Source organism: Chanodichthys erythropterus, chromosome 6 (assembly GCF_024489055.1).
Source record: "Chanodichthys erythropterus isolate Z2021 chromosome 6, ASM2448905v1, whole genome shotgun sequence".
NCBI lineage: Eukaryota > Metazoa > Chordata > Actinopteri > Cypriniformes > Xenocyprididae > Chanodichthys > Chanodichthys erythropterus.
In genome coordinates, this window is record NC_090226.1 from 33,358,265 (window position 1) to 33,372,444 (window position 14,180).

Genomic DNA, 14,180 nt, shown 5'->3' on the forward strand with positions numbered 1-14,180 from the left:
AGATCAGATGAAGACGATCTGGCATTAGACATTGATCTGAGATGATGATGACTGCACTTTTGTTAGTTGTATATGTTGTTTTTCTTTGATTGCATTTTTGGAAGATGTTTTACAAAATGGCTGATAAGCATTCTGACAAAAGCAGCATATCAGCAACCAGCTGAGCAGGAAAAAATGAATTTACTGAGAAAAAAGGTGTACATTTTAAAAGTATAAGCAACATGATGGATGATATATTTCAGAGGAAGATTACAAAAGACGAGATGAAGGTGTGTCAATATTAGAACACATCAGTTTTTCATCTTTAACTGTGACATTTTAAAAACATATATAAACAAGTGTAAAAATTCACTTTCTTCTGTCGTAAACCCTCTTCAGGTTTAAAGGTGCTCAAAACGTGCGTCACTACAACCAGTGCACGAATGTGCCTTCGATTGTTTTGGGATTCACTTGTAAGCAGCTTTCTCTTTCAGTTACCCACACTTCATTCATCTGAAAATAAATACAGTACCAGTCAAAAGTTAGGACACACCTACTCATTCTTTACTATTGATCTAAAATGTGTCATGAAAACTATCAAAGTGAAATATGGCAAATATGTAGTGACCAAAAAATGTTAACTCTTTCATATCGTCTAGATTCCATGTGTGCTGCTTTTCCTTCACTATCTGTTCCAACTCACCCATTTCATTTTATTTTTTTTACATTTGAACAAAGATGTTTAGTTTTGTAAAGAGATTCATACATAGGCACAATTTATTGTTGTCTATAAAACTAATTTCAAGCAGTTAAGCAGAAGCCTTTCGATCAAAAGGTTTTTAAGATCATGAGAAACATTTCAGTCGAGTGTGTCCAAATCTACAACACTGACATTCTCACTTTAAAAAATCTGTTCTGTAAAAGTTTGTAATAAGCATAAGTAATATTGCAATGGTTTGGATCTGTGCACGAGAAACTGATTATCCTTATAAATAATTATGAACTTACAATGGGAGTAGTAAAACTGGCACATAACATCTGCTTGACATTGTAGTAAGTTTAAAGCAAACACTGGTTCCATGTCAAAGTTGCCCTCTCCACACAGTCAAACATACAACAAACAGTTGGCATTACTGATGGAACAACATTTTTCTCTATACATCTCATACAAAAATAAAAAAATGTCATTGTTCCAATCTCTTTTTCTTTTTGACTCCATATTGCACAGAGGTAGTGGCTATTAAGGTAAAAGGGAGGTGACCTAAAAATTGAAACCAAAAACTGCATCTTTTTTTTTTTTTAGAAAATGTATCTTTTGTTCTTGTGATGTTTTGTTGTGACCAGAAGAATTGGAAAAGAACAAAATATAATACTGCAATCACATACAAAAGTAGTCCTTCATTTTTGTACATTTTATACAGTGTTAACACTTAATCATTGATTTTCTTCATGTTTTCTTTTTTCTTCTTTTTTCTTTTTCTCAAAAAGGCAAATGGTATTTTCCATGTATGGACCGAACTGTTGGCCGGTCTAAGCCAGCGGGTCCACCAGTGGCTCCTCGTCGCCCCGTGACAGCAGCTCCTTCTTCTCATCTGTACTGGCCAGGGAATTGCGGCTGTTGTGCGCTCCCATGTACAGAGTGGCATACACGGGATTCGTGAAGTTGGTCGGCTACAAAAGACACAGGTTGGAAATATATGGGATTATGCATATCTAGTTCAGTTATGAAACTCTAGAGGGTGCAGGCTAATAGATCCTTTACAGTTACATTATTATTAGTCCTGTAAATGGATGAGATTATTTTTTCATTTTAACGTGTTAAAAATGCAATTAATGCAGCATCCACATTTTCCGTCATCCTTTAGCTACATTATATGATCACGCTCTTATTCATGCAAATGCTTTCAGACCATTCAAGCGTGACAAGACACAAAAGAGAATGCAGTGCGGTACTGGTGCGTTGTCTGTGAATCTCCTGACAGAGACACACACGGCACACTGAAAGCCGCTTCAGACAGCGTGTGACCGCGTTGAGTTCTCTTTTGCACTTGAACGGACAAAAACACACAAATTTATGCCAAAATGTCCGTTTTGCCAAGTATCCTCGTAAGCACAGTCTTAAATGAGTTAAATAAAGTTTCAAATGAACACAAAGAGTTGTGAGAAAATAGGATGCAGATCTGCGTTGTGCGTCACGTCTTAAAGTGACAGCAGCCTAATAAACCTGCTACAGTCCATCAATAATGTAAATCAAAGAACAAAAGAAAACCACTCACTGCTCTTAATTAAATAACTTTTGTAGCTTTAAAGGGTTAATTCACCCGAAAATGAAAATTCTGTCATTTATTACTCACCCTCATGTCATTCCACACCTGTAAGACCTTCGTTCATCTTTGGAACACAAATTAAGATATTTTTGATAAAATCCGATGGCTCAGTGAGGCCTGCATTGCCAGCAAGACAACACTTTTTGATGCCCAGAAAGCTACTAAAGACATATTTAAAACAGTTCATGTGACTACAGTGGTTCAACCTTAATGTTATGAAGTGATGAGAATATTTTTGTGCACCAAAAAAAATGAAATAACGACTTTATTCAACAATATCTAGTGATGGGCGATTTCAAAACACTGCTTCATGAAGCTTTGCGAATCTTTTGTTTCGAATCAGTGCTTCAGAGCGTGTATCAAACTGCCAAAGTCACGCCCCCCAGTGGTGAACCATTGAAATTTCAAAACACTTTACATGACGTAACAAAGTCTTGTTTACTGAAATCATGTGACTTTGGCAGTTTGATACACGCTCTGAACTACTGATTTGAAACAAAAGATTCGTAAAGCTTCATGAAGCAGTGTTTTGAAATCGCCCATCACCCATCACTAGATATCGTTGAATAAAGTCGTTATTTTGTTTTTTTTGGTTCACAAAAAGTATTCTCATTGCTTCATAACATTAAGGTTGAACCACTGTAGTCACATGACCTGTTTTAAATATGTCTTTAGTAGCTTTCTGGGCACTGAAAGTGTTAATTATCTTGCTGCCAATGCAGGCCTCACTGAGCCGTCGGATTTTATCAACAAAAAAAAACCACCTTGTGTTCTGAAGGTGAACGAAGGTCTTACAGGTGTAGAATGACATGAGGGTGCGTAATTAATGACTGAAATCTCATTTTTGGGTTAACTAACCCTTTAATAAAAATATATCTATGTTTTAATCTAAATTACGCAGTTTGTGAACTGCTTTGATTCTGTATATTTCCTTCCTGTTAGATCACAAATTTAAAATATACTGTCTTTATGTTGCTTCTACATTAATTTGGAGATTAGATGTGAAATTATTAAAATATAAAAACATATTCAAAACTTTAATGTTAGGTGTGATTAATCGTGATTATTTACAGAAAAATGTGCAATTAATTAGTTTGGTTTTTTTTTAAATCGATTAACAGCACTAATTATTAACACATGGCAAAAGCTGGTTGGCCTGTGCTCATTCTGCAGCCAATGAGATTGCTTGCTCAAAATTTAAATAGTCTGGTTCAGTGTTCAATGTAGGCTAGTCCTCTGAACCCCTCCACCTCCCCAGCTCCACCTGCCTTTATGTATATCTCGCAGCAGCAGCATGAGCTACTTACATGGGAGCACGTCTACGATGCCTTAAAGGTGCAATATGTAAGAATTCAGTCCACTAGAGGTCGCTAGAGGCCTATTCAAAACAAAGGCGTTGCTTGATGACGCCAAGTTTGAGCGCGGAATCTTTGGACATGTGATCTCCACCTCAACGGACGGTGCAAAAGAATTGGGATAGGACTCGGGCAGAAATCATGTTCATGGATGTGATTTTTAACATTACTGTAGTATGAAGCAGAGCAGGAGCGAGTGTTGTGGAGCTGAACGAGGAGCTGGAGCAATTGATCAACACACGCCTCACGAGCAGCGGGACTTTTATTATGACACAGTCGCCGGCGCCGCTGCCGCTTTTCCGGTCATGAGTATGAGGTAACGCAGCTCTGTTTATCATATTAGATACATTTGAGAGTGTTGAAAAGGATGTTATAATGTTACTCTGTGCGATATATATATTGTGCAATAAAACTGATTAAAACAATAAGACTAAACGTGTTGAGCTATATAACAATAATTAGTTTTCTGTCTATAAATATATCAAAACAGTTGTTCCCTTGTCTATTAAAACATGTAAATATTAAAAAGTCTTTGGTGTTTCCATGGTTTCTACAAAATAAAACCAGAAACCGAGGGTAACGCGGGTATGACGCTATTGAGAGGCGACTCCTCACACGTCCCGGAGCCTTGGTTAAAATAGCAATTTTCTCACGATTTACAAATAGTTGCAAACATTTGGGATATTTTAAGTACTCAAGTGAACAAAATATATAACACTGGCCTAGTGGTTTTTGGATATTTTACTGCAAACATATTACATATTGCACCTTTAAAATGCTGTCTGACACAAACTGTTTCAAATCGTACTTATGCCCTCTGACCAGTGAACTTAACTCAGGGGAAACACCCCCTGACAGTGATTTTGGGGTGACCAAAAAAAAAAAAACAACTGTAATACTGTCAAATATTACTACAATTTAACAGAACTGTTTTCTATGTGAATATATAGTAAAATGTTATTTATTCCTGTGATCAAAGCTGAATTTTAGTAAGTCTAGGACTATAAGTCTAGTGCAATAAAGCATTGCTCTGTCTTACTTTGTCTGGATCCAGTGTGAAGTCTGCGTCCAGCAGTTCTCCAACATCATCATCTTGCTCTCCTTCATATATTTTATAGGCTGGGTTCCCGATCTCAACATTCATAGCGCCATTTGTCATTCTCTGATGTTGAAAGCCTTTGGCTCTGCAGATATACAACATACAGTTGAAGTCACAGGAAATGAGGCTGTGAGGTCAGTATTACACTGTACAAAGCAGCACAGGCAGAGATATGGCCACAACACAGAGGGATGCCACTAACAGTCACTGGAACAACCTACAACACCATCATAAACCCAGCGCTTACCAACATCAACTGTTTATCTGGACAATTTTATCCTTTTTGCTTGTAATCAAATGTATAATGTACCTATATATATAAAAAAAAAAAGTGTTGGGCTGTACGACCATTGGACAGCTGGCAGAGATTTTGCTCTATACCTTTTATACAGCAGTAAATAAATTTGCATTTATTTCAATTTAAACTATAAAGAGACTCTAAAGTAGGGGTCAAACGACGGAAGAACGTTTGTAACCAAGCAGATCTCGCCCCCCATTGACTACCATAGTAGGAAAAAATATACTATGGGAGTCAATCTGCTTGGTTACAAACATTCTTCCAAATATCTCCCTTTGTGTTCAGCAGAACAAAGAAATTGATACAGGTTTGGAACAACTTGAAGATGAGTAAATGATGACAGAATTTTCATTTTTGGGTGAACTGTCCCTTTAAGGACATCGAATGCCCACGTTATCTTGATAAACACTGGGTTTTGAATATGGCACATGTTCAACAGATCTTTTTCAACTAATGCAGTCCTGTTGGGAACCAATCTTAGAGAAACATAATGTATTGCAGTGGGACGGGTATGACTCAAAACATTATTATGAAAACAATACGATTGGTTCTCATAGTCTAACATGACTAGATCTATTTCTTTATTTTCAGTAACAGATTACCACCTTCTTCTCTGAACAAGGGACAAACCACTTGTAAGGTTTAGTCAGGTGGTTTGACTGAGGTATGACAGAAAGAGATCGGGTGAGACCATGAAGACAACAAGAACACCACAATTCTCCAAACCAGCAAGAAAGATGGACAGAATGGCAGTGAGACAAAATAAAGACATAATGGACGAAGACCGTTACCGCGGTCGTTTGGAGTGGGATTTGCCAAGCCTACAGAAAAGAGCAGATGCGGTTTACCAAGAAAGAAGGAGAGAAAAGAGGTGTTTTTGGGATGGGAAGTTTCTTATATTTCAAATTCTCAACAGTACAACACTTTAGAGAGGTGAAAATCATTTGAAAAAGCAGTTCACTGTAATATACTCACCCTCTCATTCGTTTTCTGTACCATAATACTGCTCCTCCAATCAGCAACACCAGCAGTATCAGCAAAATCAATGGAATAACTATTGAAGCTGTTCCTAAAAGAAATACACATTATCATTACTATTAAGCATTACTGAGATTTGGGGGAATGTTTACCAAAATTCTTACCAGTATTGCCCTCTATTGGCCTAACATATTTCTACTGGCTGTCGAATTAAAAATGGACTTACGGCCACCGGATTCAGCGTTTCCAGTGGAGGCAGGATTATCACAGCGATGACCCTCCCATCCAAGAGGACACCTACATGAGGCAGAGAAATTTAACATTTACATTCATATATACAGGTGCTGGTCATATAATTAGAATATCACGAAAAAGTTTTTTTTTTTTTATTGTAAATTATTTTAAAAAATGAAACTTTCATATGTTCTAGATTCCCTATATGTTAAGTAAAACATTTCAAAAGTTTTTTTTTTTTTTTTAATTTTTAATTTTGATGAGAGCGTACAGCTCATGAAAGTCCAAAATCCAGTATCTCAAAATATTAGAATATTTCCTAAGATCAATCAAAAAATGGATTTTCAAAACAGAAAAGTTCAAGTTTTTTAAAGTATGTACATTTGTGCACTCAATACTTGGTTGGCAGCACATAATACAGCAAATGACTTGCTCCTAGCACAGATTACAGCATCAGTGAAGTGTGGCATGGAAGTGATCAGCCTGTGGCACTGCTGAGGCACTATTGAGCCTTCAGATCATCTGTACATTGTTGGATCGACGGTTTCTCATCTTTCTCTTGAAAATATTCCATAGATTAATAAAGCACAGTAATATCATGGTCAGCAAACCACTTGGAGGTGGTTTTTGCGCTGTGGGCAGTTGCTAAAGTCCTGCTGGAAAAGGAAATCAGCATCTCCATAAAGCTTCTCAGAAGATGGAAGCATAAAGTGCTCCAAAATCTCCTGGAAGATGGCTGCATTGACTTTGCACTTGATAAAACACAATGGACCAACACCAGCAGACGTCACGCCCCCCAAATCATTACTGACTTCAGAAAATTCCCACTAGACTTCAAGCAGCTTGGATTCTGAGCCTCTCCAGTCTTCCTTCAGACTCTGGGACCATGATTTCAACATGAAATGCAAAATTTACTTTTATCTGAAAAGAGGACTTTGGACAACTGTTCACTGTCCAGTTCTTTTTCTCCTTAGCCCAGGTAAGATGCTTCTGATGTTGTTTCTGTTTCAGAAGTGGCTTGGTAGTCCTTTTCCTGAAGATGTCTGAGTGTGGTGGCTCTTGATGCGCTGACTCTGGCTTCATTTGACTCATTGTGAAGCTCTCCCAAGTGTCTGAATCAGCTTTACTTGACAGTATTCTCAAGCTTGCGGTCATCCCTGTTGCTTGTGCACCTTTGCCTACCCAATTTCTTCCTTCTAGTCAACTTTGCATTTAATATGCTTTGATACATCACTTTGTAAACAGCCACCACATTCAGTAATGACCTTCTGTGACTTACTCTCTTTGTGGAGGCTGTCAATGATTGTCTCCTGGACCTTCGCCAAGTAAGCAGTCTTCCCCATTAGTGTGGTTTCAAAGAACAAGAGATACCCGGAATTTATACTGTAGGGATGGTCATTTAATGAAACTCAAATGTAAATATTCTAATATTTTGAGATACTGGATTTTGGACTTTCATTAGCTGTACAGTCTAATCAACAAATAAAGAAAAAAAAAAAAACAACAAAAAAAAACTTTTGAAATGTTTTACTTTACATGTAGGGAATCTAGTATAAATGAAAGTTATTTTTTAAAATAATTTACAATAAAAAAATGAACTTTTTCACAATATTCTAATTATATGACCAGCACCTGTAGTCAGAGGCTTTATGCACTAAGTGAAAATAGCAGTATTTTCTGTGTACTAAGTGTATATAGTTGTTAAATGCAATTTATACTTGTGTCATATACTAATTGCAAATTGGTGTATTGTAGTATATTATAAAACAGTATGCAATAATAACAACATATTCAGTGTGTATTATATTTATTAAAATAATAAATGGATGCCATTTTGTTGGGACATTCCCTACACTTACTCCTAGCCCTACCCAATAAACACTTTATTCTCACTATTTAACATACATTGTGTACTTTATTTCCTCTTTTCAGATTTTTATTTAAAATAAATGCCTCTCTGAGCCAATATGCAATGGGAAAAGGGAGAAGAATGAGTTTGGAAAAAGACGGATTTGAACTCAGGTCAGTTACATCAAAAACTAACACCGACCGCCTTACTCTACACCACTGCTCCTGTTATCAGATGGGTTTCTATTGGAATTAGTGGCAGAGTTAGTGTAAATGGTCTCTGCCATCAAGATGGGCTATTTGCACTTAGTGTAAACAGGCATTTATGGAAGTATAAAGTAGAACTTGATTCATAGCAGATGGAAATCATCAGTACAGGTAGCTAAGAATGCACAGTGCTTGCTCAGCTAAACTAAAAATGGCAAGATCAAGCTCATATAGCAATTACACAAAATGATCAATGCTGTTGTTAGTGAACCCTCAAATAGTTTTAATAGTACCCTTGTGGTACCCCAGTGAAAAAGACTCATGGTGAGGAATGAGAACCTGTCCAGGTTACATGTAGAATACATACTCGTACATACAGATCGAATACAAACCAGACAGACTCTAGGAATAGAGTTTGTTGCAGAGTTATGCTAAAACACCCAAGCCAATGATATACTGTGCCAACTCAATTGGAGAATGGAAAGCAACATCAACAGAATGACCAGCTTTGTAGCCTGACTGACAGAAGACATGCAACAGAGCTTTAGCTATGAATGGGAGAAGTGAGGTGAGATTATGCATGCTTTTATCATCTGAAGGAACTGTGCATAAAATCATTTGGTGTAGAGCTAGGGGATATGATAGCATGTACAAGTGGTATCATTAGGTATGTTGTGTTGTTATTAATTAAAACTAAAACTACTAAAATAATTTTGTAAATTACAAAAAAAGATGAAATAAAATAAAATATTAATATTAGATGGAACAAAAATAGAAATGTTGCCTTGGCAACTAACTGAAATAAACAAGTTTAAGTTGAAGTACTTAAAAGTTGTTAAATTAAAGCTAAATACAAATATATATATATATATATATATATATATATATATATATATATATATATATATATATATATATATATATATATATATATATATATATATATATATATATATATATATATATATATAATAAATGACTAAAACTTAAACAAATTAACAAATTTTCCTCATTAATGTACACACAGCACCCCATGTTGACATTTTTGCAGATTTATTAAAAAAGAAAAACTGAAATATCACATGGTCCTAAGTATTCAGACCCTTTGCTCAGTCCAGCCAGAGCCCTGAATTAAACCCAATTGAGCATCTCTGGAGAGACCTAAAAATGGCTGTCCACCAATGTTTACCATCCAACCTGACAGAACTGGAGAGGATCTGCAATGAGGAATAGCAGAGGATCCCCAAATCCAGGTGTGAAAAAAGACTCATGGCTGTATTAGATCAAAAGGGTGCTTCTACTAAATACTGAGCAAAGGGTCTGAATACTTAGGACCATGTGATATTTCAGTTTTTCTTTTTAAATAAATCTGCAAAAAATGTCAACAATTCTTCAAATATGGGGTGCTGTGTGTACATTAATGAGGAAAAAAATGAACTTAAATGATTTTAGCAAATGGCTGCAATATAACAAAGAGTGAAAAATTTAAGGGGGTCTGAATACTTTCCGTACCCACTGTATGTATGTAAAATGACACTGCTTACTTGCATTGCGGGAGGTTTGTGGTGCTGAGAGAGCACTGGCCATTAGCACAGTATCCTTCACATGTGTAACAGCTTGGCTGGATTCTGCCACTGGTACACCTACAACACATAAAGTAGACACATCATATAGCTTCACTTAGGTACTGTAATATTCAGTAAAAAAAAATAAAAAAAATAGAGAAACCTAGAAAAAACATGACGAAGATAAAAGTTTCATCAAGATAAGTTATTACAAAAAGTGTTATTACAGTCAACATGAAATTACATTCACAACTCATTTTACAACAATAACTGAACTTTCAAGGGAGGTTGATTTTAACCAATGGGAAATGTCTCAGTTTGACATGGGAGGAAAGGGGATGTATTGTTATATGTTGGAGGGTAGGCATTGAAATGTAAGTGGGTGATGTCAGTTCCTGTTGTTCCAGTGGTAACTCGCTTTTCTGAGCATCAAATCTATCCAGTGATTTCAGCAATAGACACTGAACAGGAAATAGAGTGTTACAGGGATGACGTATTTTTGGAGGCCAAAACCTGAAATTGAGTTCCATTTTAGCACATCCGGTTCCATCGTCCTGAAGTCAAATGTTTTTTTGAATGGATTTTTGTTTTATATGCGTGAAATAAGGTCTCTGGTGAACATTTTATTCTACAACATCTGTAAAACTTTTATTTGTCTTGAAAAAGGCGGTTGCTAACAAGTGTCTAAATGTGTCTACAGAGGTTGTCAGAGACATTAAAGGTGCCATAGAACGTATTTTTAAAAGATGTAATATAAGTCTAAGGTGTCCCCTGAATGTATCTGTGAAGTTTCAGCTCAAAATACCCCATAGATTTTTTCTTTATTCATTTTTTTAACTGCCTATTTTGAGCCATAATTATATATGCGCCGATTCAGGCTGCGGCCCCTTTAAATCTCGTGCTCCCCTCCCCCGGAGCTCGCGCTTGCCTTAAACAGCATAAACAAAGTTCACACATCTAATATAGACCTCAAAATTATTCTTTACAAAGTGTTCATCATGCAGCATGTCTAATCGTGTAAGTATGGTATTTATTTGGATGTTTACATTTGATTCTGAATGAGTTTGATAGTGCTCTGTGGCTAAAGCTAACATTACACACTGTTGGAGAGATTTATAAAGAATGAAGTTGTGTTTATGAATTATACAGACTGCAAGTGTTTAAAAAATGAAAATAGCGACAGTCTTGTCTCTGTGAATATAGTAATAAACAATGGTAACTTTAACCACATTTAACAGTACATTAGCAACATGCTAACGAAACATTTAGAGAGACAATTTACAAATTTCACTTAAAATATCATGATATCATGGATCATGTCAGTTATTATTGCTCCATCTGCCATTTTTCACTGTTTTCCTTGCTTGCTTACCTAGTCTGATGATTCAGCTGTGCACAGATCCAGATGTTAATACTGACTGCCCTTGTCTAATGCCTTGAACATGAGCTGGCATATGCAAATATTGGGGGCGTACATATTAATGATCCCGGCTGTTACGTAACAGTCGGTGTTATGTTGAGATTCCCCTGTTCCTCTGATGTCTTTTAAACAAATGAGATTTATATAAGGAGGAGCAAACAATGGAGTTTGAAACTCACTGTATGTCATTTCCATGTACTGAACTCTTGTTATTCAACTATGCCAAGGTAAATTCAATTTTCAATTCTAGGGCACCTTTAAACATCATCAGATGAACAGGTAAACTCATACTCACTAGTCCTTTTCAAAGCCTCGTTGTGTTTATAATCTTGCTCTTGCAAACTCTTCTAACTCAAACTTTCAGGGAAAATGTTTTTTAAATAAAGACTGAAAGAGTGTCAGAAGATTAATGGTAGTGATGTTGAAGTTGCGTGACCGTGGTGTAGTTTGTTTATAGCCTACATTTAGCTTTTTACTTCTGCCGACTGCATTTAGGCTTCAGAATTCATAAAAGTTGTGTTCATTTGTGAAGATTACAGTGATAAACAAAAGTAAGAATCATAAACTTTTGTTGGTCACAGAGCTTAATTCCTGCAAGGGAACCAGTGTGATGCGAACTGATGGTTTGGCCTGTCGTCACAGCAGTGATCTATAGCCATTAATGCGTTATTATAAAGGGCTTCATAAATGCCCACACAGAAGGGTCAGTTTTAATGCTATGTAGCCCCAACATATGGAGGTTCTAGTTGTATATGTGTCCTAAAGTATGACATTGTGTACCTGCATGTAACGTCTCCATGAGGCTGGTAGATGTTGGTGGGAATACACTTGCCATCACGGCAATAGTGACATTTGTCCACTTCACAGTTGTTTCCGATGAAGCGTGGAGGGCAGCGACATTGTCTCGACCCATCGCTGGACTGCATGCATGTCCCTCCATGATCACAGAATCCATCACACGTCCCTGGTTAAGGGTAGAGAAGACCGTTTAATATCCCACTTTAACTCTATTAATCTCTTCATCATGACTTGAGGATCACCTTCAGACCTTGCTAATGCATCGATCCCACAGTAAATTCACCTGTCAATTATCTAATGGGCACTGTAAGAAAGAAGTCAGTAACACTTTATTCATGCAAACAGTGCTTGAGATTAAAGGATTAGTTCACTGTCAAATTAAAATGTCCTGATAATTTACTCACCCCCATGTCATCCAAGATGTTCATGTCTTTCTTTCTTCAGTCGAAAATAAATGAAGGTTTTTGATGAAAACATTCCCAGGATTTTTCTCCATATAGTGGACTTCAATGGCCTCCAAACGGATCAAGGTCAAAATTAGTTTACAGCGATCCCAGACGAGAAATAGGGGTCTTATCTAGAGAAACCATCACTCATTTTCTAAAAAAAAAAAATTAAAAAATATATACGTTTTAGCCATAAATTGTCATATACAATACGCTAGTGCAAGTATATAACAATTAGTTCAAACTTTGACCTGTGGAGGGCAGTAATACACTTAGCAGTGTCTACACTGCTGGAATTCTAATAGAGAAAAAGAAGAGAGCTAGTTCACGATGAGCATTTATGGTTAAAATGTATACATTTAAAAAAAAAAATTAGAAAATGAGTGATGGTTTCTCTAGATAAGACTCTTATTCCTCGTCTGGTATCGTTTAAAGCTCTTTGAAGCTGCACTGAAACTGTCATTTTGACCTTCAACCGTTTGGAGTCCATTGAAGTCCACTATAAGGAGAATAATCCTGGAATGTTTTCATCTTTTTGACTGAAGAAAAAAAGACATGAACATCTTGGATGACATGGGGGTGAGTAAATTATCAGGAAATTTTAATTTGAAAGTGAACTAATCCTTTAACACCCGCCGACCCACAAAATGCGGGTGTATTTCAGCAGTGGCGTGTAATGCAATCACTCCTACTAGCTACTTTGGCGGGTTGAATTTATATGACACACACATTTTTCTATTGTAGTCTTTTAAAAAGGAATCTGAAATAATAAACTAAGTGCAATGTAGTCCTGTCAAAAATATTGATACTGAAATATCTGATACTCATTTTCCGCAGAAAAGATACACAATACCAGCTGCTCTTTCTCTCGCTCTCATCTCTCCGACAGTGAGTTGACACAAACCCGCTTGCCCTCACTCATCTCTTTCATTTGCTCTGCATAGGATTTCACATAGTTTTACTTACTCCTGCAGATTTTGTGCTCACACCCAAAATGTGCGCACATAAAGCTGCCTCAGTACTAAATTGAGTTCTTTTTCGATGCTTTTTGTGCTTAAACTGCCAGATACACACAAAATAATGTCAAAATGCCAGTCTTGGCGAGGATTTGTCAGTTATGTTTTAAGAGAATGTAAAGTGTTGAGAAAGGTCAGTAGCTAAAGTGACAGCAGCCTAATGTACCTGCTGCCAAATTATGAAATAATATTAAAAAATATATATATATGGCAGTTTTTAATTTTCCCCATGGTATCGATATAAAAATTGTGGCCAGCGAAAATGCTGAGTAACTTTGGAAAACCACTAGCCACTGGTGAGCCACAAACTTAATGTCAAGCCCTGCATGCAACTAACCCTAACTCTAAGTACATGTTGTAAATAAATATTACTCAGTACCAAAATGTGTAATTACACTGTAACAAGGACAACAAAATAAAGTACAACCAAAAAACCTGTTGAAAAAATGAAAAAGGCACTGGTAAGTTTCTACCAGGACATTATCCCTTAAGTTTACGGACATTTCCCTAAACCCCAAACCATAATTCAATGTATGATTCAAAATACAGGTAAAACACCTGTGAAACATCAATACACTATTAAAAATAAAGATTCCAAAAGGGGGTTTTC

General features: G+C 36.4%; 1 protein-coding gene across 6 annotated transcripts in view; it reads right to left on the minus strand.

Moving 5' to 3' along the window:
* Positions 1–132: 132 nt before the first annotated feature.
* Positions 133–14,180, minus strand: part of lrp1aa (low density lipoprotein receptor-related protein 1Aa) — a 223,629-nt gene continuing 209,581 nt past the window's right edge. For 4 of the 6 annotated variants that reach the window (XM_067388717.1, XM_067388714.1, XM_067388713.1 and 1 more), the window contains 6 exons: positions 12,091–12,274; positions 9,870–9,968; positions 6,263–6,333; positions 6,034–6,127; positions 4,701–4,845; positions 134–1,650 (listed from right to left, as the gene is read on the minus strand). In XM_067388717.1, coding sequence (XP_067244818.1) covers positions 1,510–1,650; positions 4,701–4,845; positions 6,034–6,127; positions 6,263–6,333; positions 9,870–9,968; positions 12,091–12,274 — 734 coding nt within the window. In that variant the 3' untranslated portion in view covers positions 134–1,509. Of the gene's footprint in view, positions 1,651–4,700; positions 4,846–6,033; positions 6,128–6,262; positions 6,334–9,869; positions 9,969–12,090; positions 12,275–14,180 lie in introns of all 6 variants that reach the window. The other 2 variants (XM_067388716.1, XM_067388715.1) reach the window with 1 other exon arrangement.